The 23,860-nt window shown below is 39.0% G+C and overlaps 1 protein-coding gene across 1 annotated transcript in view; it reads left to right on the forward strand.

Annotated features, from left to right (window-relative positions):
- Positions 1 to 19,449, forward strand: part of LOC145788184 (beta-arrestin-1-like) — a 31,889-nt gene extending 12,440 nt beyond the window's left edge. Inside the window, exons 8-13 of the mRNA XM_082599872.1 lie at positions 3,469 to 3,604; positions 4,953 to 5,110; positions 5,630 to 5,854; positions 8,212 to 8,379; positions 8,956 to 9,023; positions 14,897 to 19,449. Of these exons, the coding sequence (XP_082455998.1) occupies positions 3,469 to 3,604; positions 4,953 to 5,110; positions 5,630 to 5,854; positions 8,212 to 8,379; positions 8,956 to 9,023; positions 14,897 to 14,937 (796 nt within the window). The 3' untranslated portion in view covers positions 14,938 to 19,449. The remainder of the gene's footprint in view (positions 1 to 3,468; positions 3,605 to 4,952; positions 5,111 to 5,629; positions 5,855 to 8,211; positions 8,380 to 8,955; positions 9,024 to 14,896) is intronic.
- The last annotated feature ends 4,411 nt before the right edge of the window (positions 19,450 to 23,860 follow it).

Here is a 23,860-nt window from a genome sequence, read left to right on the forward strand (position 1 = left end):
TGTGACTAATATAATGTTGCTTTCTAAACTGTAAGTCAAAAGCTTAAGACGACTTTTAAACGTCTCAGCAAACGGCGAAGGGGCGATGCTTGTGTGCAGTGTGCACCGCTCTCACCCGATTGCAAAAATAGGTTGCAAAGTTTTAAATAAAACAAATTCATGAAAAAAGTTAGTAGACACTTTGCGACAATTACAGCTCTCAGAAAGAAATAGGTTGCAAAGTGATGTCGAAAACCAGCCTTGCAAAATTACCAAACTTTTTCACAAGATCTTATTTGAAATGGCTTATTGCCACCCAGCTGCTTTAGAAAGATCCGCCATGACATTACATTGGATTATAAACGCAGCATGCGAGGTTTCAGCAATATCCTTGGATAAACGAAAGCGATGTGGTTCCAATATATATTATATCTAAACTATGAATACTATACTATTACTACTACAATAAGTGTTCAATGCCAAGCAGAGCGAATCACATCAAATGCAGTTACTATTCACTAAAAACGTTAACCGGCCGTTTCACCCTTTTTTGGGATCATCAGAAGGTTCTTATTCAAATAGAATATTTGATACAATGATATCTATATTACTTTTTAAACATATTATGTGTGATGTTTATATTGAAATCTTATATCATGATTTCAATTTTTGCCTCTTATTTTCTGGCTAATTAAACACAATTTCTGCAAATTAACGAATATTTGAAATGAAGAATAATTCAACATATTGAGTATTGTCAATGTGATTTCTTATTATGTTAACTTACGGCTTTTCAGAATTTCCATACACTTGCAGACTTTGTTGTTGCTAATTAGTTTTTCTTTTCTTGTTTTTATGACTTTATGTCATTGCCACGTGTAAAACATGTAAAGCCCAATAAACAGAGAATATCTAGAATTCCGTATTTATATTCATATTTAGAGGGTTGATTTATCATCTTTTTGTGATACAAAGTGTCGATTTGTCTTTGTCTTGCCTGTGCATTGTTGTGTTGACAACCTTGTCAAATATGTACACAAAAATTATCGACTTTCCGCGTTTCCAAACTAATAAACAAACCTGTTTTCATTCCTTAAATGTAAAATTGACCGCTTCCAGATGAAACCGTTTGTTTGTTTGTTAGGGTTGTTTTGATGACATCCCAGACAGCAGAATGAGATAACAAGTCATGACAAACGAAATATTGAGAAAAAAATTCTGGAATCGATATTATTCGACTATCGCTATTCTGTCCAATATATTGGATAGCAAACAAAATAATGTGCACCGTATGGACTTCACATCACATCAACGTCGCTCTTTTAGGTAGATATTGATTTCGGTCTAACCCAGTGTTTCTCAACCTTTTTTGGCCAAACGCCCCCTTTATGAACTGGCAAAATGTTACCGCCCCCCCCCCACCAACAAAAACGATTAATTACGAAAAGCGAATATAAAACAATAAATACTATTAATACCACAAAAAGTGCTCAATGCCAAGCAGAGCAAATCACATTAAATATAGACCAGTGACTTCTATTTCTATTAGAAAAGGACCTTCCGATAATCCCCCTTTTAGGGTAAAACAGGCTGTAGGCTAAGGGTTTTAGAGACTAGTAACTATATTTGATGAAAAGCAAATATATATTTGCCAGCATGAAAACAGTAGGCCTACTGGTAGTCAGTGTGAACCTTGGGCTTGGTGAGAAAGTGCCAGTTTCTTCACATCCGGTGTAAAGCCAGTGAGAAACATTCGAAGATCACCTCTTATGGATAGGCTATGTCAGGTGGGGTTCGCTGTTTGGTATGTAGCAGAACAACACAGCTGAATCCCTTTTCGACCAGGTGTGAGGTAGGAAATGCTACCACAAAAATACAAGCTCTGACGAAATCGTTACGCTGGGCGGTAGATGGTTTAAACCAGAATGCCTCCTAATGATCAAAACGCCCCCCTTAAGCCGAGGTAATCAAAACGCCCCCCCCCCCTGCAAACTCAAAACGCCCCTTGGGGGGCGGTACCGCCCCCGTTGAGAACCACTGGTCTAACCAAAGGATCGTCATCAACTGAAAAAAAAACAGTAAGTAGCCAACACAATCGCTTCCAAGAAGTTGGCTCAAAGGCTCTTTCAGAGAGCACGTGACAAACGTCAAAAATTTAATGCTTTTTTTCTGCTGTCAGCCAAACTTTCTAAGGTAAAGCCGGGCTGATTTGAAAAGCGATTTAACTTGAACGAAGTTTCGAACACACAACATGTGGTGCAGTAGTTTTGTAAGCTCATGCTCGAGAAAGATGACGCAGTGTATCCAACCCTCAATATGAGGAAGGAACTTAATGATGATGATAAGTTTTGTAAAGGTCAATCGATTGCGCTTGTGCGATAGTTTCTAAGAGCCTTGGTCTTGTGTGGAATAATCATTTTTAACAAGCTCAAGTTTTCCCGTTAACAGTACATATATAATTTTCAGGCATTTTTTATTACTATTTTGTTACCGTATAACGTTGTGGGCCTGCAAATGATTTGCCAGTAGAAGTTAAAAAATCTCTTTGTATAGTCTCAAAACGGCTTGAAAACACTTTTATATTACGTTGTCGTGCTTTCAGCTTGACTGGTGATGGATCTTTGAATTACGTTTGATGTTCAGATAAATGAGTTTGAATTGCAAGACACCATTGGCAATAACTATTTTTATTGGATATTAACCGCGAAAGGTTAAAAGTGGAATAGATACTGAAAAGGTTTTGCCAAACCTCTGATATATGTTTAGTCAAAGATTTTAAACGAAGTTTTCAATGGCATTCAAAACCATGTGGTGTATCTCTTTGCAAAGAAAAATGTCAGTGATATCATGTAAAGTCAGTGTCGAATACTATTTGCAGTATACGGCTTGTGTATACTGTATTTTCTGCTTTAAGTCAAGTGTCATTTTCGTTTTTAAGTCAATTTCTTTCTAGGTTGTTTCTTGACGGAAGCAAACATCCGGTTCATCGTTAGCTTTGCTAATATTTTGCACCAAAGACATGCAAGACACAACAACACAACAGGAGCATAATGAGAATATATTTTACATATTTACAATTAGTTTTAACAGTCGAACGTTTTCAACTTAACTTAAACCCTCGTTAAAAAGGTAAAGGTGGTCCCATGCTTGGTTAAAGTGTCGGGTATGAGAAGATAAAGCTCTCATTGTACTAAGCCATTGGCACTAAGAAGAGTAGGGTGACCAGTTCCTTTCTCTCTGCCCCCTTTCCTTCAGCAATTATGCCCACCCCACCCTATTTATTACTCCCTAGGTAGAGGTGAGCGGTGGTTTTTAACAACTAGCTTAGCTGGGAGTCGATTAACCCTCGTTAGGAATCTGAAAATATTTGTTAGAAATGCAATAAATTTATACTTAAACGTAAATAGCTAACTGACTAAACAACAAAAAATATATAGGCTACTCAGCGTTTTTTTCGAAATTTTCCTGAACTGGCTCATGATATTCCAGGAATTCTGTTCGGTTGGCCATTAGAAAAGTCCAATTCGCCCCTGAGAAGAAAGGTCCACAGCCCAGTGCGGAGATACAGAAGCAGTTCATGCTCAGCGGGAAGCTGCTCTGCTTGGAAGCGACACTCGACAAGGACGTAAGGGGCTGCTTCAATAAATGTTCAATCTAGCGGTTATATCACATGTGCGTTCATTTTCCTTGATGGGCTACCCTCGACGTCCACACTGTTGTTTCACTGTCCGGCGTGACGAGTCGCATTTGTCACACCAATAAGCAGGTCCTCACTTACATAGCTTACTTGCTGAGTGGAGAAATGTGCACCCTTTAGGCCTTAGTATTGTTTTGGTTGAAGCAAAAAGAAAAGTGTTTTGCTGTAAATGCTTTGTTTTTGAGGAAAATCATTTCGCCCAACGTGGTTTGAAGGACAGTTTTCACCTATTTACACTGGTGTCGTAAAAGTTTTTTTGCCGATAAGCTTTTTTAGCTTGACACGTTGCTCACAGTGCGTACATGGAGCAGCCTCAGCTCTTGATCGTTGTGACGTACTTTACTTGCGGTTATGACGTAGCTTTGCTTCACCATGACGTAGGTTTTGCTTTACCATGACGTCAAATTGGAGCGATTGGGATCCGTCTGCTTCGATTGTTCAATGTTCATCTTCACGTGCTCTCGCTTGGACAATCCACCTGCCTCTTCCCAGCCATTAAAATCCGTCATTTTACATTGATTTAACATTAGTCAATGTGAAAAGAGCACGTGCTGTCAGCTGGGTTATGCTTGACAAAGGCTTGGGGGGTTTCTGTTAGTTGCTTGCTTGTGCAGAAAGATAACGAGATATTTGCAAAGTGTTGTAAAAATATATTCTTTGAAGTAGCGCACAGCTGTCACGAAAAGCTGTACCTTCAGTACACTGCAATGCCAAGTGCTATTTTTTCATGATGTGTAGCTCTCAAAGCATATACAGTATACACTCTTGTTGCTCTTCAAACACCACGCGTACGAACCGGCTTCGATGAAAGCGGGAAAGTCAACAGCAGGGCGTGTGTCTCACGTTGTGTGTGCCTTAATAAGATTCCTTTTAAATAGTTCCACGGGCATTTCAATCTTTCCAAACTCGAAAGGTAAACACACTTAGCCAAAAAAAATGTCACTAAAACTGTACTACAGAGCTGTGACAACTCTTCTGCACCGATAAGTGCTTGCCATTGTTCATTTGTGGGGTTGTCTGTTACTGTTAGACACCACTTTTACTTGCAACCCAGAATTCAAGACACTCAGCTGCCAATTTATTTTCTAAATAAAAAGTTTTTAAGTAAGTTCCAAAAAATTGCTTCTGATGCGTATCTGTCTGTTTTGTGCGTTTGTGGTTCAAATCCTTTCAAATGGCATGATTACATCACAAAAAAGGATATCAATTAGCAAATATCTTCGCTTGTGTGTCACATGTTGTTGAAACAATCCAACGAACTTGTCAACGTTTGCAGCTTTACTACCATGGCGAGACTATTAACGTCAACGTGCAAGTTACGAATAATTCTTCAAAACACGTCAAGAAGATCAAGATATCCGTGCGTCAGATTGCCGACATCTGTCTATTCTCAAACGCCCAATACAAGTGCCCGGTGGCTGTGTATGAGGCAGAGTAAGCAAGATCTCTAGTTTATGTTTACTGTAATGTTAGCAGAATTTAGCATATTTACTTTGGTTTTACGTTTGAAAACGTGTAATTTATGTGTAAATATGTTGCTTAATCAATGGTCATTGGTCATACATGTAAAAATTATCGTGCATTAAAAACTGTGTAGTAAAAACTGCTTTCGAATTATATCTTTTAGAATCTAGACGATACTTTAATCAATTATATTAAAATTTGTGAACATTTGTCGGGTGGGATGGCGCAGCGGATGAGCGCTCGTTTTCCAATCTACGTCGACTCCCAGCTTAAGCTGCTTGTTGAAAACCATTGCTCACTTCTACCCAGAGTGTAATCAATTGAGTGGGCGTAGTTGCTGAAGGAAAAGCTGCCGAGAGAAAGGAACTGGCCAGTGGCCACCCTACTCTCGTTATTGCCAAAGACTTAGTATAATGAGAACCTTATCTTCTCATCCCTTGATGCTTGGATCAAGTATGGGACTCATCTTTACCCACTCTATTTTGTTAGCGATCAAGTGGCTCCGAGTTCCACACTTTGTAAAGTCTATGAGATCTGCCCGATCCTGGCCAACAACAAAGAGAAGCGCGGGCTGGCCCTGGATGGGCAGTTGAAGCATGAAGACACCAACTTGGCATCCAGCACCATAGTGAAGGAAGGTGCCAACAAGGAAAACCTTGGAATTATTGTCCAATACAAAGTGAAAGTGAAACTATTGATGGGATCATTTTCAGGGTGAGCTTCATAATTCTGTTTAACTTTCCTGTTCCGGCTTTCACTCTTCTTGCATGCAAGTTATGATAAGGTTGTCAACTTAAAATCTCCAACCATGAAATCGGAAAGAATTGCCTTATCCACCATATTCAAATAGTTACCATTAGTGTTAGACTCAGACAAGTTGTTTCTCTATCACGTTTTTTTCCAGAGTTGTATTTTTAAGTTTTAGTTCCAATCTTATTAGCGACCTCACACTTCGTATTTATAGTCAGCCTACTCAGCCGTTTTTGATACTCGTCTCTCAACCCACATATGGAAGGCTAAATATCTCTGTTGTAAATGTACAGTTAGTGTATGATATATGATTGCACTGCGCACTCTGTCCTGTTGTGCATGATTAAATGTGTGCAAGCTTGTCAAGGTTATTTCACGTAGGCATTTACGATTTTACATGCTTTGTTTTTTGGTAATGAGATGGCTTGAACTTTTTTGTAGGACTTAGGTGACCTCGCTTTTAATTTTTGAGGTGGTAAGTAGTTACGTCTCTGCAGTCATGCTAATTCTGAAGGTTTTGATATTAAGATAAGGATTGAACCGAGCACTGGCCGGTGACGCTTGCTGTCTTTTCCACCATTCACTTTGCTTTTGCTGGTTGTTTCATTGAAGTGGAGTCTAAAAAGACTGGGCAATTGTTTGCCGCCAAGTTTCAGTCATCGCTTCAAGTCACGTTCCCACGACACGTATTACTTTTTAATGAATTGAAAAAGTTGGCTTGGTAGTCATTGAGTTGAAGACATTGACAGCTTGGTTGGCTGAGGTTGTGCAAACAGTATTGTGGCAATGGCTGCTTAATTTGCGCTAACTATTTTAGTGAAATCATGGTGCTTGCGTCTGGCCTATCAATGCAGAATAATTTTCAAACGTGTTTTTGCCACCAGCAATTCATCTCCCCAGGTTGTAAGTTCAGATCTTACTACCTCATATCGGTATTTTACACAAGTTACGATATGGTGCAGACCGAGCAGTGCAGCTATTGATTGAAGTATAAATTCTAAACAAATGCTTTGGTTTGAATCTCTCTCACTACTATAGAATATTTTTGTTGTCTGCCGCCGAGGGTTCTTTATTGAACTTGTCTTTGACCGTTGTCCTGATAGTTAGTAATTTGTATTTATTTACTATCCTTGGGTTTACCCCACAATGATGATGTGTGCAAATTTAAACCACCCTGGCCTACAGCTTTCGCTTAATTTTGTGTTGTGTTTATGTCAGTATATTTATCACGTTTGTGGTGTGTATTCAAAGGCAGCTCTTTTTTTTTATCATATAATTGCTCTGTCTTTCATTGTCGACATTTTACCACCTCCTTGCATGTTTCCAGCACCTTTCTCATGTCGACTTCAACATATTATGTTTGAGGTGGGCGAGTGAATGTGCCAGGGCATGCGCGCTTTGAACGCGTGCTAATGAAACAAACAAAACAATGAAAGTAATAACCATGCTTCAGCACCGCCGTATGTTGCACATTCACGACCACACTTCAAAGAATTGACAAGCCCCGTATTCATCGATTAAAGGAGTTTTTATGTGGTATCATAATAATGTGCTTTTTCTATGGCCAGTTGTCAGAATGTTTTGATTAGGCAACTTCATCAATCATCATTTAACTGATTTAAGGCTATTGTTAAATAATTTTCCACTGTATGCTGATAAGTAGTTTCTTAACTTCAAGGCAGGAGACTCACCTTGACTGTATCTTGACTTTACTATTCTGTCAGCAAACAAACCAAAAGATTGAAAAAAGCTGGTGCACTGGATAGGGATAACGTTCTTTAGATCGCCAGGTGCAGGTTCAATACCCGGTGTGGTCAAATATTTGTCAACATAACTCCTAGTTTCATTCAAAGTTGATGAAGAAATGTTAACATGCTCTTCCAGCCGCATTTCTTCATCGACAGAGCTATCTGTTGCGAGAGGCAACATGTAACATTTTTGTCCATTCTCAAGCATGTGATTAAGTGTCTTGAATTATGTAGATGCAGGGATTTCATTCGAATGAAAATTGAAGACGCCATACTCGAGTTTCACCCTTATTCGGATCATCACTTGTGCATATCCATGTTGTCTTGAGCGGGAATCGAACAACATGGATAATTGGATATGCATCACTGATGATCCCGAACTAGGGTGAAACTCGCATATAGCGTCTTCCATTTTCGATCTGAGTCTTAATGACTTGAGTATCTTGCCAAGATACACCATGTGTTCTTGGAGGACTCAAGGTGTGGCCTTGCGATCATTTTAGATCCTTGCAACTGTTCATTGTTGAGAACGTGGCTTCGAACAAAATATTCATTTCTGCTTGCTTCTTTCAGAGACACGGCTGTTGAACTTCCACTCACTCTGATGCATCCTATGCCGAAGGAAGATGACCCGACACCCTCTTCATCATCATCATCTGTACCAAAGGTGGAGAAGCCACCCAGCAATCAGGAAGTTAAGGATCAACCTCTGGACCTCAATTTGATCTCCTTTGAAACCAAGTATTGATTGTTGGATTCTTTATGTTAACAATCCTGGCAGCTTCACGTTAATTGCTGCGTTTGCATCGCAAAGAATTTCCACTTGTATCTTTAACTGACATTACATGCAACTGATGGGTGGTTGCTGAAGTAATGATACAAGAATAGAAGCATCCTAGATCACGGTGCACAGATAAATAAACAGGTTAGATTACCACGACATGGTTGTTGTTTCCTATGACGCTAAACACATATTTGATCACTTATCCACTTTATTTTTGCCAACCCTTGAGGTCATAATTGCATTTCATCGGGAAGTGGTCTGCAAGCAGAAGCCACATAGACCTGGTGTGCTTGCTAAACTATTTTCTCGTTTACCAGGGTTAATGATCGAGTTATTGGCCGCAAATTATTCCAATTTTCAGTGTCAGCCTCATACCAAGCTTGCGTCTATCGCTCACAGCTTCTAAATACACGAAAGACTTCTAGAATGACTTTTCAATGGAGACATGCTTAAATTAATGATAAACATTGCATCAGATGATCAAACTTGCATACCCTAGTGACATTCACCCTCTGCGTACTTCTTTGTTTCAGGAACGACGACGCTGTGACAGCCAATGACGACATCGTCTTTGAAGACTTCGCCCGTATGAGACTTCATGGTAAGATGTCTTGCAACTGCTATTTGCGATCTGTTTAAAGATCATTACAACATACGATGGCTGGGTTTTTGGAACGGTACCGCCATTTATACTGCTCATGTCATCAACTGAGCATATTTTCATAAATAAACAATAATATTCTTCCTCCCGTTTCTTCTTCCACAGCTTGTCCCGGTTGCATGTAAAAATGCCTTTGAACACTGGTTTAGCCTTCACTGATTCCTGTGATTGCAAAGAATTTTCAGTTATGCCATATACAAGTTTTATATTCTTTACCCATGCTGTATAAAGCCTAATTTGTAGTTACCTAGCCCTAGGAAACAGCCAAGTTAGATACTAGAACAATACTTAATATTTAGCTTACTTTAGTAGCTTACTTCACAATGTAGGTTTTAACGGCCTGTCTGTCATAATATTTTTGAATACACAATACATATTCAATGAACCGATGTCGGTTGCTTGACTGAATGGTTGGATACAGGACTTTGCCGCGGTCCGAATGACGCAAACACGAGTGACGCTATCCCTAGGCCGCAAGGGTCGCATGTGTAAGGCCTAAATGACCCGAGACTTGGTTATTTCTTACTAAAACTTTTTTAATAGGCTATGGCAGTAATTTTGCATTTAACAAAGCATAGATGAAGGTGCCACCAACTTATTTGTCGCTTTTTAATCTTAATCAACCCGTCTGCAGAAAAATCTTACTAATCAGAAACGTCTGACAAACTCAATGTGAAAGTCTTATTACCCTCCCAGTTAATACTCGTTCCTCGCTGATTTTTGAGGAAGATCGATTAGGTTCGGACGTGCTGTCAAACAGCGTTTCATGATTACAATATAACTCTCTGTGTGGAGACAGTATCGAAAGCCCACGATGGCATTTGGATAATTATATGGGTTATTTAGGTGAGTGCAGTGGCGTAGACCCATTGGAGATCACTCCAACAGCACAAATATTTAACTTCAGACACTAATGTTTAGTTATAGGCAATTTTTGGTTTATATCCCTTAAAGTTTTACCCATTCCCTATTACCCTTTTCTATTTTTAGATATTGTAAGCTAATGTCTGGGATAGTTGCATATATGTAAATTTTGCCATGTGAGTGAATCGTACTTGGTTGGTGCAAACCTCACGCATCCAACAAAAACAAAACAAAGTCTAGATCTACTACTCTACTTCTTTTTGCACGAAACCAAGCTGTGCACATGGTTTACTTGGCTTGTATTGATAGTCTCAAAGCAGTCATAAAAGAACTATTTAAAAAATAGCAACTGGTTTTATTAAAAAAATAATCAAGTCTCGCGTCATTCATGCGTTGCGGCATTTGTCCCTTGCGGCCCAGGGATGGCGTCATTCGTGTTTGCGTCTTTCGGACCACGGCATAAAGTCGTAGAACGCGAATGATGATACCAACTGATCGACACTCGAAAGGACATAGGTTTGATACCCACCATGAGCATCTGTTTGTGGCTTGAAATGACACGTCATTGCTTTAATCGGACCGTTTTTCGCTAATCTCGCATCTAATTCGATTTTTTTGTGCAGTTTTCCGTGCTTAATCGGACCACTATCCTGCTTAAGAAAACATCTATCACACCAAAAATAGGTTTATGGTTAATATGTATAAAATGGTTAACATATACGGTATTCCACCAGCGTTTTCCTAGATTACACATCAAAAGTTGATGTCGGGCGTTGTGCTATGCTCTCGTAGAGCTATTTGTGACAAGGTTACCAGATACTTCTTATATTTTCAGCCCAATTGCAACTAAAAAGTAGCCCAATCCATTCACAAGTGGAAAAAATCCCAAAAGTAGCCTGAATTTTGAAAGTTTGCACAAATTAAAGTAAAAACGAAACTTTTGGCTAGAAATGATATTTATTTTGTGAACTTTGGTTTGAAATGAAATGAAACCAAACGAAATCAACCACCACACAGCCCGCGACTGCTAAAATTTTCCAATCTGGCTAAACTTTGCTATTCACTTCCTTCTGCTTGAATCCTGATGAGGCTCCAACTCACTTGCAGTTAATTGAGCTTTACTGCGACGTTGAAGCCGACAGCAACATCTTTTTCTTTTGCCTTTTTATCAGCAGCTGGATAAAAACCAATTTCTAGAAATGCGAAAGTTTGTAAAGAAAGCTTTGAGCTTGTTTGATTTAACATTTCTGTATGAGCAGATGTTTTCTGTTATGAACTTGAACAGCTTGAGATCAAAGCTGAGCGACTCTCATCCATGTGATATTTTATGCTTGTTAACCACTAATCTGGAACCAGACTTGACCTAAGTATAGAAATCAAGAGTTTCATCCCTCACACTAGCACAGCTGTGCTTTACAAAGTTTCTGGGCGTGTTGATTTCGGATAGAATAGCTGATGACTTGTACACTGTACAGTAGGGTGTTTCATTTTTTCACCATTTTTGAAATTCAAAATGCCTGGTGTCCCATCTGGTGGTATTTGGGGAAAAAAGTTTACACCCCAATTTTTTTTCAATTATGACGTCATATTGAGGTGGTCCACGAGGTTTGAAATTTTTGGGCCTCAAAATCTCGAAATTTGGGCGTATCTCCGGAACCACACATCATAGATCGACAAAATTAGTATCAAAATGCGCAGAAGGGTCGGTTTCCTATACCTGATGTAGAGAATATTAAGGTCTATCTGCTTGAGAAAAAAAGTTATTTCAAAAAATCTGATTTTCGGTCTATTTTCTCCTGATGAACAGAGATCAGGTGATCAAGATAATAAGTTTTTCTGTATTTTTCCACTCTTGGAAGCTGCTATTGCGTAATAATAGTTCTTGTTCGTTTTGCAAGAGACGAAAGGGTTATAATTGAAGGTATTACTATTATAATGATGATGATGGCTATTATTCGTCGAGGATATTATAATGTAACCGTTGAGGAAGAGGTATGTTGCTCACCTGCTTTAGATTAAGTGTCATTATGGCATTAAGGTCAGGTATTAGTAAGTCGATGCAAAACTTCAAGGAATCGGAGAAAAATGTGCTTCCCCTTAATTCAGATATAATCATCACTATTTTTACTTGAGGAAGAGAGTACGGTAGCCGAAACTAATCCCAAGTTTTTGAAGAAAATACGGTACTTTATTTCAAAGATTTGAAAGATGAACTGCTGAAAGATGTAGTTGGAATATGGAACAAAACTGGTCTTCCAGTGCTTAGCAAACAGAGAATTGAAGCCAAGTTAAAAGACGTGATAGAGAAGTACAATACAGCAAGAAAGAAAGAAATGAAACGCAGAGATAATGAGGTTAATCAAGAATGGTTACAGAACTTGTTCGATATATGTGCATGTAAGTGAAGTGTTCGATCTCCGAAAATCTGGTTGTTTTTCAAAAGAAACTCTCTTGCAGCTGTGAACTCGAAAACCGAGTCCAGGAGAAAGAAATCGCTTTCTTGAAAGATCAGCAAAAAGATTGAAAAATGTTTATCGGTGGCGTAGATGTCAACCATGTAGAAAAGGCTTTAGAACGGGAAAATCATAAAAGGAGGTGGGAAACGAGCAGTGAAGTTGAACAACCGAGCACTTCTGGCATACAATCTGCCAAAGCATCGGCATTACTATGTTCAAAACAGAGAAAAAGAAATGAAGCAGTTAGATGTCTACACAGTAGCGAAAGCGACTCTGATGGGAATATGAATTGGGAAGATGATAGGGAATACGAGCCTCTGAAACCAGCTATTGGGGGAAAAGTGTACAAGAAAGTACATTCTTTTTCAATAAATGATAGAAGTTGTTTACTTGCTGATCGTAGGATGACTTCGGTACGCCAACAGTCAGATCTTATGAGGTCGGTTCTTGGAAAAGATCAAATAGCTGCAGCACCTTCGACAGTATACCGCCAACGACAAAAAACAAGAGAAAAATCTCTGATGGAAAGTGAGAACCTTCTCAACTCAGCTTCTGCCATGCAGTTATGTTATGATGGGCGAGTTGTCGATAAAATAGATCGATACGTTTTCTTGGGTCAACTTGTTGATGATAATGGCATGAAGCACGAAAGTGTGCTTGCTGTTAAATATTTTCCCAAAAGTGTGTCGGTCACTGCAGCACTGATTTTTGACACCATCATCCAGGAGGCTTGCAGAGTTCACCTATCCCAAGTATATTCAGTCATGGCTGATACGACTGCTCTCAATACAGGAAAAAAGTCCGGAGTCAATACTCGACTGTTCAATTATTTTAATGATGAAGTTGGTCATGATATTCATACCCTTAAATGTATGTCCCACATAAACGAAATATATCTTTCCCACGTCATTTCTTTTGTGGACGGCGCCAAGAAGGGTCCAGGAGCAATGCAAGATGGGGCTTTGCTTAACCAGATAGCAAGACTAGACAAGCCCAGTACTGAAACCTTAACACCAACTATTACTACGCAATAACAGCTTCCAAGAGTGGAAAAATACAGAAAAACTTATTATCTTGATCACCTGATCTCTGTTCATCAGGAGAAAATAGACCGAAAATCAGATTTTTTGAAATAACTTTTTTTCTCAAGCAGATAGACCTTAATATTCTCTACATCAGGTATAGGAAACCGACCCTTCTGCGCATTTTGATACTAATTTTGTCGATCTATGATGTGTGGTTCCGGAGATACGCCCAAATTTCGAGATTTTGAGGCCCAAAAATTTCAAACCTCGTGGACCACCTCAATATGACGTCATAATTGAAAAAAAATTGGGGTGTAAACTTTTTTCCCCAAATACCACCAGATGGGACCCCAGGCATTTTGAATTTCAAAAATGGTGAAAAAATGAAACACCCTACTGTACAGCCTAAGGGGCTGTCCATAAAAGACGTCTTCATAAAATTGCAAAAAAATACCCCCCCCCCCCTTTGACCTCGGACGTCTGTTATTGATACAGTACAGTAATGTTAGTTTTGCGTTATCGTTATTGCCGTAGTGCAAGTGCATTGCACCGAGTCACGTGTGCTTGATTACGTCGTACCGGCCTGTGGTTGTGAGTAGTTCGTAATTATTGCAGCAGAGCTAGGACTCTTGGTACCTACTACACTGTGATTTGCCACTTGTACACATAGCTCTACTCGTGTTGACCTCTTCAATTCCTGTGCGTTTGTGGGTTTCTGTAGCTATTCTGCCGTACCTACAAGCGTAACATTTATGAACAGTCCCTAACTCATCATATCCCGTGACACGTAGACGTAGGTTTATGGCTATAACAAAATACCTACGCCTGCATACTGCTTTGTTCTATGAAAATCTTTCTTCACGCAAAACAAGGTTTTCATAGCCTGTTTGGCGTTGGCCCACGGCCACTTCCGCCTCATCAAATATGGCCCACCTGAGAAAAAGTTGGAGCACCCTTAGGCTAAATAAATACCTTTGTACTGTATTGGGCTACAAGTTTTGAAATTTATGCTGCTTCAACTACAAAAATTCAAAAAAGTCCCATTCCAAGATTTACAACAACTAAGTTTTTTTTATCAATGGATATTTTTAAGTAGATTATGAGCCTATTCGGGGGCCGCAGATATTGTTCCTGTAGGCCGCACTCAAAGTACTAATCGCCTCTGAATCGGTAGGCATGGGTTCGAAATCTGAATGAAATGGTACTGAATCTAATTCCTGCTTGGCACTGAGCAATGGAGTGGATTCGGGTAATAATGTACTCAGTTGCGCCTCTATAAGGCTGCATTGACACTGTCTGCTTTGTAAAGCGCTGAGTAGCAACGCATTCTGCGATGGATACAGCGCTATTAAAAACAAACATTATTACATTATTATTATTATTATGAGCCTACCCGGGGCCGCAGATATTGTTCCTGCAGGCCGTACTCAACGTACTAATGGACCGCATTGTGTTATTTTTTTTGTAGGTGGTGCAGGTGCGACAACTCCCGATGGCAAGGTTGAATAAAAAGGTGTTTCCCCCGCTTCAACTTCTAACTATGAAACCGCTTCTAACCCCTCCCCATCTGCAGGGGGCACAGTGTACGCCAAGACCGATGTTTGAACGTATTAATTTATTGATCATAGCCGTCGTATTATTAGTGTTATATTTACCCAAGAAAAAATTTCGCTTGGGGTCTTTGTGGCCACAAAATCTTGTACGTAAATCATTTACGCTCAACTACTTTTTATATAAACTTGCAATGAACATAGCCAACCGAATTTGTCGGATTGAAGAAATTGTTGACGAATTGATGTCCATAAAACGGAAATATGTTTGTTTTCTTGCTCTGGGGGCGTTGCTTCGTGCATGATTGATTTATTGCGCTTGACTACGTCCGTAAATTATCTTATCAAAAGCATTTACTTTTAAGTAAAATTCAAAAGACAAGAATCTATTCTGCTTTTACCCTAAAATCACTGACGTGTTACATGTAACCGCTGCTGATAGTTTTTGAAGGTCATCTGTTGCATCACAGGCACACGAAGTTGAAAATTTCAACAAAATTAAATTCACAATTGTGACTGTTCATTGTTCAACCGTTGGCAAGACGGCATTTGTGCATTGTTTTGTGTGACTTCACCCTGTTGTACCTTCATTATTGTTCAATTGTTTGGCATTATGACGTCACTAATTTGTGGTTGTTGCGACGAGATTGTATTGCACTGGGTTGGTCAGAGGTCGGCGACCATCAGGCCACGTACCGGGATTGGCCCACGCATCATTGGATACCGGACCGCAAAGAAGAAAAAATAATTTATAGACGGTTTCTACAGAAAGTTTCATTTTATGATTTTTGTGAACGTCTTTGGCAGAATTGCACTGAAATTGCGTGCAATAACGTTTAAGGTTTTATTTCCTGCTTTATTAATCAACCACGCTTGGGTGGCCATTTCGTGGTGCAAAAAAGTGACTGCCCGCTCCTAAGTCAGTGATTTAAAAGTCATTCCAGGAAAAGGCTTAGTGCTTGCATTTACAACGTCCATTTGCATTATTAAGTCAAATGAAGAGTACCAATAACAACATCGACATTTTGCTGATATGAATAATTTCCTTTTTCGATGTGAACTTATGTATTATCACTGAAGAGTGAAGAGTAGTTGAACATTTTCCAAATGGAGGAGGCTGACAGTTGATTGTGGAAAGGATTCCATGGTGAACAAGTGGTCTGAGGTTCTGACTCGTTCCTTCCGCTCCTATAACGACCACCTCGGTCTTATTGCATTCTACAAACAATCCTTTTTCTCCAGTAAAGTGATTTTGTTGCTCTGTTATTACTATTATTATCGATGCTTAGATTCAATAATATGATGATGTCAGAACTAATAATAATTGATGTATTTTTGTCTTCATATCTGGTATACCTTAACATTAATTCGATATTGAATCAATGAAAAACTGATCAGCTTTGCGAGCTCAGGTTGTAGTCGAACTTCGATCGTTTCTCCATTTCTTGTAAAAATGACGTTTTTTGAATTCTAGCGAACCACGTTGTTGAACTGCTAACGACTGGACGAACAAGCGATACACGGGATGTTTTAACCAAACATAAAACCCAAAAGTAGTTTTGTCAACTGAAACAAACCTGCAGTACAATGGCTTTTAGCTAAACCGAAAGCGCAAACTCCTGACGTCAATTCAATGGTAGTGGTAACTATAATGTAACCATAATTGGTAACTATAATTTGATTTTTTCCAAGACAGCAAATTAGTCGTTTTTTACATTAATTCAACGTCTGCAGACGTTAAATCAATGTAAAAAACGACTGATTTGCTACCTGGGTTGTGGGTAGGGAGCTTTTCCACTTTGCGCTTTTCAGTATAATATGGAATCACGCCGAACTAACCAGATCGTATGTTTGCCATGTTTTTGTGTAAAAATATTGAACCGCCTAACCTGCTCTGATCTTGTTATCAAGAAAATAATTGATCGTGCTCACTAGAACTAAAGTGAAGAAGTTCCACGGGAACTTTGTTGTTTGTCGTTCAAAGCGTAACTCTGTTAACAAATTAACGTAGAAAATCAATTGATCATGTCGCAGCACTTTAGACAGAATGAACGTAACGTGGTGTAGCTTTGCGAAACCCAGTTATTTATCTTTGGTTTGAGTTCTTAGCAATGCATTTGCGTTTTTGCTTCAGAAATGCAAAATTTTGCATGATATAAATTTAGCAATGTTTGTTTCGTAAAAGACTCACAATTCAATGCGCTGTATCGGAAATTACATCGGTTGTTTTAAAGGGTTAATTTTTGGCTGTGTTTCCAAGTAAATGTTTTATTTTTTACACCTTCTTTCGTTATCACGTCACATCAATCATCAAGAGCTACTCAAAGTCATGATTTGTTTACGTTGTTTTAACATTTTATTCGTAATAAACAACGTTTGATTCCAAAGTTTTACATAAAGTTTATTTGAAGCAGCCGAACTATGAGACGTTGTTTATCATTTCAGCGTCACACGGAAGGCTTCCATTGCGTGTCTAACTACTATTAATTTTCTACATTGATTCTGCGTCGAGTATTAAGAAATGATGCAAAATAGTTTTTATTGTAGCGTCATAGAAATTATCGCCCTCGTTATCACAAATCCATGTCACCGTGAGCGTTACCGATGTTGCGGTGGCCTGGCAAAAATAGTGCGGGGGGGAGTCTTTGCTTGCTGTCGAACGATAAATTTATCAAAATCTTGTGTCAAAATTCGTGTTCATTCTGTCGTGTGCCGCCATTTCTTCTGATTGGAACCTCCCGTCTCTGTCTTGTCACTTTCGTCTTTGATCAACTTCAAGCTTGCACGCATCTCTCGAAAATTTATCAGCATCATTTTGTATTCCTCTGAGTGAGCGTTTCGTTTTTTCTGGTTGTATTTTACGTCATTATCAAGAATATTTATCCCAGAAGTCTGTAACACGATGCCGATTGAACTGTTCCCCTCTGTGACATGCTTTAAAAAATTAAATTTAAAAAAAATAATATATTTTTTTTAATTGCATTCAAAGTGAAACTATTCAACATGTAATATAATTAAATTCTGTTTATTGCTGCTGGAATGCGAAATTGAAAAGTTTCTTGTCATAAAATGTTTTTTGTCATGTCTTGACCAATTAGTGTCATTACCGGTCAATTACCTTCTTAACGCACCCAAAGAGTGGTCAGACCAGCCTTATCCAACCGAAATTGTTGTGAAAATATGAAAGATGCTTAGCGTTTTATTTGAGAGTTACACATTAAGAACGTTAAACAATAAAATACTAAACCAAATCTAACAAATATTTCACTGGCATTACTATATTTTGCTTTTGAAAATTTTCGTTTAACTTTTTCACAAATTTACAAAATTGCTGATAATTTTTTAAGAGCGTTTCGTGTGCTGTTGACAGAAAATGTCTGACAGGTTTGCATCAAGGCACGAAAAGGTTGAAATGGGCTCCATGCGACCCAATGGTTGTAGTTGGACAAGGCTTGAATACACAGTCAATAACCAATACAGTCAATGTTTTTTATTCATGTGCGAAACTTTATTTGTGGTTTTAATATCGTGTTCGTCACTTCGTTCATTTTTTCTGCCTGATTTAGCAAAACATACCACAGACGGTAACGTTGCCCTACCCTGATCGAGATTCAGCTTTCAGAACAGTTTTCTTTTGCTACTAAGCCACTATAAAAATAACGCAGTGAATTCTATCAATGAACACAAAGTTGTTTGCTTTCGTTTCTATAAATTGTATTTTGTAAAAATAAATTACCTCCACATTTTAGAATCTGGAATAAATTTCCAGATCGAAACGTTTTTCCATAAAAGATCATGATCACTTGGTTAAATGACAATGGAAACCACAGTGCCATCACGCAACGTGCGTCTGAACACAGGTTTTATTCGAATGTAATGTTCTTTCAAATTGTATTTGCAATGTATTGAAGTGGAAGCCCACCAGCTTCACCAGTGTTGCTGTATCGCAATCGCACTAACTTTGTTTTAGCAATTGGGGTCATGTAAGGTTACTTTGAGACCCCTTGGAATGTTTAAAACTTAATAGTTTGGTTTCGTACCACTTTTCTGCTTTGGGTGTAGTGCATGTGATACCATAGAAATCGTGTCTCTGTGTCTGATGAGTCTGTGCCGTGTTTGGCACGCTTTCAGCCAATGCTCGCTTTTCGTTCGTTTTCGCAAACACAATTGCAATGCCGATTAGATAGTTACATTGTACCCAGAAACAGATTTGGTTGATCTGTTTCGTTATAATTTCAAATATTCATGTTTTTGGGTTCAACTGCCAAAAGCTCCAGGATAATCAGATTTTGGTCTTTTTATGTCTCCACATTGAAATAATCAAAAAGATCCTCCAATCAACTACCCACGTGTAGCCATTACAAAGTCGTATTGTATTTGTAATCACACATTGTTGATATCTACTTATGTGCAGTACTTACGTTCGCCGATGTCTCACTGTTGTGTAATATATCAAGTTTGTATGATGTTGGTCGCGTGTCTAATCGATGTGAGGTCAGTGCTAAATGCAGCGGAATATGTTAGAACGACCGTTAAAAGAGGAAAAGGCTTGAAAGCAGGAACGTTGCCATGGGGGGAGTAATCGCCCCTCTCCGAAAACTTTTTTTGATGCTATTGCAACGTAATTGTAAATCATATAGAATGACGTTTGCCCCCAAAAAGTTCTTTTTGCCCCCTCTTTAAATTTTCTGGCTACGTCACTGCTTGAAACACAATACTGCTTTTTTATTACTACCAGCCGAGTCAGGTTTATCTTATGCGTTGCAACTTCTTTAATTCCTTTTCGCAGAGAGGTTTGAAAATTAAGCGGAATGTCGAATTTTATATAAACAAACAGATTATCCGCCTTTACGCAACAAATAGAAGTTCACCCACGTTACTATATCTATGTCGCCGTTTTCTTTCATTAGCAAGTTTTTCTTCGAATTCTCGATCTTTTTGTATAATGTGTTTATGCGACTACGTCGAGCTAATAGAATATGGGCTTCTTAATTTCGTATTGTCTTTAAACACCAGAGCACCCCTCAGGTAGCCTATACTATAGCCACTGCCTGGTGCCATCGTGAATGAACACTAGGTCCTCCACAATGGGTAGATCTGTGCAGCAAGCAGTTCTTGATTATATGTCACACCGCCTGCAAAACGCCTCACAGAGACTGACTGCGTACGCTATAACTTCCTTATCTAGTGTTTATTCTTTTGTAAAGTATTGCAAACTCAAACCAGAACTCTCATAAAAAGCATCATCAAGCGACAAACAAGTTTTTTGCCAGTCATGAGGAAGGAACAATTAGAACACATTGCTTTTTGTGAAAAGATTAAAAGAAAACGAGCTCGTGGAAAACAGCGCCTCACTTTTTTCAATAACCTCAAGAATCATCTTCACGTTACAACCATAACAATTAATGTACTGTAGTTACAGTAAATACCGGCATAACTGGAAAGAACCATGCATGAAGGCCTAAGCCTGGAGCAGGCATGGTACGGCAAGTATTTTTCACCTTGTTCGTGCTACTGTAATCGCGGCAATTGTGCTTTGTAAACTGTGACCGGATGCCCACATCCCACGCCTTCGAACAATTGTCCTATTCTTGCAGACATAAGCTACTTAACCTGCAGCTCACCTTGTGCAAAAAAGTCATTTTCTGAGGCAAATCATGTAGCCTACACCATACCGAACGGGCATTTTTGCGGTTTAAATCAAAATATCTAAAGGCTTACAGCATGATATGCTAAAAGGTTATGAAGCAGGGATAGGGCTATCAGGACAAATCTGTTATGAAATGAACAGTGCAAAAAGGGCTTGCTTGAAGTTCCCCTCTACGAATTGTAAACAACACACCCTTTTTCTAGAATCATTGAAATCTTTCCTTCATCATAAAAAAATAGTTTTAAACTTAGATAGCCTACTGTAGGCTATTTCATTTTAACCGTCATTTCCTGGTTATAGGTCATTCTTGTGTTGTGAATAGTTGGCATTGGCTTCAGAAGCTCACTTTTTATAATATCACAAGAAATGAGCCTGTAAAATGGACAGTTTGGTCTTTTCAGTCCTATTTTTTCCCGTTAGCATTGTGATTTCGCGCCCGACTCAAGATCACGTAAGTGCTCATACTGCAAGCAGTGAGCTTTGCGCAATGCACGGCAAGGTGCCTCCAGTAAAGTGCTCAATCGGCATAAGCCAAGAGTGTCCATAAATGCAGACAGTGCACACCGTTCCGGCCTCCTCAGTGCAATAAATACACTGGGTATGGCCACGGAGATATGTGTGACGTTTTCCCATTTGTGGAACCAATTAAAGCTCCAAAAATGATACTACCGCCTACCTTGCCAAAGTGCTCAAACTGTAAGCAGTGAGCTTTGCGCAATGCACAGCAAGGTGCCTCCAGTAAAGTGCTCAATCGGCATAAGCCAAGAGCGTCCGATTTAGGTATTGTTATGGGAAGATCTGTGGCTGACTAGGTGATCGCTCATGATCTTTCGGCATCCTAATCTTTGCTATAATCTAACCTACCCAGGGACGTGCAATCAGTGGAGGCAGTTGCCTCACCTGCCAACATCTGGCAAAGCAATAGTTATATCAAAGAAATGGTTATCACAGAATAAATATGATTTGTTAAAAAGTAGTAAATATTGCACGTTTTTAGGTGCTTTGATTTGTGTGAATCGCTGTAGTCGTGACTTCTTTCCTCCAAATTTTACGTTTCTACACCCATCATCATCAGTCGTTATCTCCGCCTGCGGCAGATTGCGCATCAACATGGCTTATTTGCTTCCAAGAGTGGCGATTTTGACCCAACTCGCCCAGTGTCTTCAAGTTGAGTCTGGTCCATGATTGAATGTTGTCTTGCCATCGTTTTAGTTGTCTGCCACGTTTTCTTTTTCCTTCTACTTTGCCGACGCGCAACTCCGTTGTTCCGCCAACATTAGAAGGGTCAATTGCCAATTTGACATTTTTTTCACGCTTTGTTGCTCGCTTGTTTTCAACTAAAAACCTTAAATTACTTTAAAACCAACTTCATTCTTCTTATATAACCTATAAAATGTACATTATTTTGTAAATCAGAAAAAATTGTAACCCTTCTAGTGTTGCGGATAAGCCAAAAGCGGATGTAGTTGCGCATCCCGATACTTTGCCTTCTGTGCAAACTTCTGCGCCTTCTGTGCAAATGTACACCCAAACTGTGCTTTAATTTTTTCTGTTTTTGTGGCGATATTCATATCGAGCGTTCACGTGGTCAAAATCGTTGAAATACGCGAGGAGAGGCAGCGTCAACCTGTGCCTCACTTCAGATCAGAAAACTTCCATACACTGCATTATGCGTGCCTTTTTCTTTCGCAAAGTCGCCCAGAAATCATCATAAACGATTTAGCTACGATTTGAGGCAGCCTCAAATGTGACGTCACAGCCATGAAACCTTTTTCGTCAAACTGAAATGCCCGCATAGTAGCCTACGTGGTATATGACTTCTTGCAGTGTAAAGGATTGTTTCTTATAAAATTTAACTAAAATGGAGGAAGATTTAGTATCAAATCAGAGAGATTTTTAAAAACTTTCAATTCAAAGTTGAAGTCATAAATAAAGGAAGACCTGTTTCAAATTCATAAGGTTTGCATCAGACGACTGAACAAAAAAAAACAAAAAAAAAGTCGCAACTTTCAAAGAGATTGGTACTCAAAAAAGAAGTGGCTGTGCTTTAAAAATCGCCTTTTCTTCTTTCCCTGTCTCTTGTTTTCAATATCTATAGTGATAATGTTTGGACTAAAGAAGGGTCTCTACAACAAAGTCACAGATATTTTAGTCCAAAAGGATAGGCGCATGGATTTTATTTTTAATAAATGTGAAAGCATGCTGCTAATTTTTTTGATTAGTATCATACCGCTTTTGTTGTTAAAAAATTTTATTGTAAAAGTGACTTGAAAAAATTAGTACCTCACCATCTAGGAACCTCACCGCACGTCACTGAACCTACCATAATTTAACTTGATTGCATCGTCATCTAAGCTCCAGTTGGTTATATAATGCAATCTTTTGATAATTTTGTTACACTTTGTGTGTTATGTGGTTCTGTCGAAACAAACGAATTGACTTGTTTGTTTCGTTTTTTCATATCTTTATCCTGCATTGCGGGAAAGCGGACTTGAGCGCTATGCATTGGTGTACGCCTTCCGACGTACACCTGACCCACGCTGCAGCCGACGGCAATATCTGTTTCCAGTTGTCTACTCTATTTATGACTTACATTTGGTACTACCCATTACATTACTCGAAATCGATCACTGGGTAGAGGCAATTATCGTAAAGTTTCTTGCCCAGAGAAACAACAGCAAGTGCGGGTGGGTGGAGTCGAACATGCAGGCTCTCAACTGCGAGGCCAACGCGCTAATCACTCGGCCACTTCTTGCCATTATTTCGAACTGTCCTACTACATTTCAATTCGATATTTTAATTTTACGTATAGGCCATAGTTAGAAAATAGCTCAGATATAACAATCAGCAAAACAAATAGAGCCTACACCTAATTCACAATGCTTTTTTAGTACACAAATGAACGGAAAAAAGCTAGTTGATTCCGTTATTCATCAACCGCTTTCCGAAAGAATAATCAGAGATCCGGAAAATGCGCTGTCATTCTGATTTCTGAAAATTGACTGGCTTTGGCTCAGCCTCAGTGTGAAACAATTTGCAAGACTCGTTAGTCCTTATCAAGATAGCTTTTAGACTAGTTTATTGCTTAAGATTTTGGCTTGTAGCTTATGATATGCAAAGGTTGGCTATGTGAAGACGAACCAAAAACAATTGGGGACTTGGTTGGTTTTGAATGTTTATCCTCGGACTGACAAAGCCTTAATAGGTTGTTCCTGGTAGTTTCGCATACCGT

Source organism: Aplidium turbinatum, chromosome 2, assembly GCF_918807975.1.
Source record: "Aplidium turbinatum chromosome 2, kaAplTurb1.1, whole genome shotgun sequence".
Taxonomy (NCBI): domain Eukaryota; kingdom Metazoa; phylum Chordata; class Ascidiacea; order Aplousobranchia; family Polyclinidae; genus Aplidium; species Aplidium turbinatum.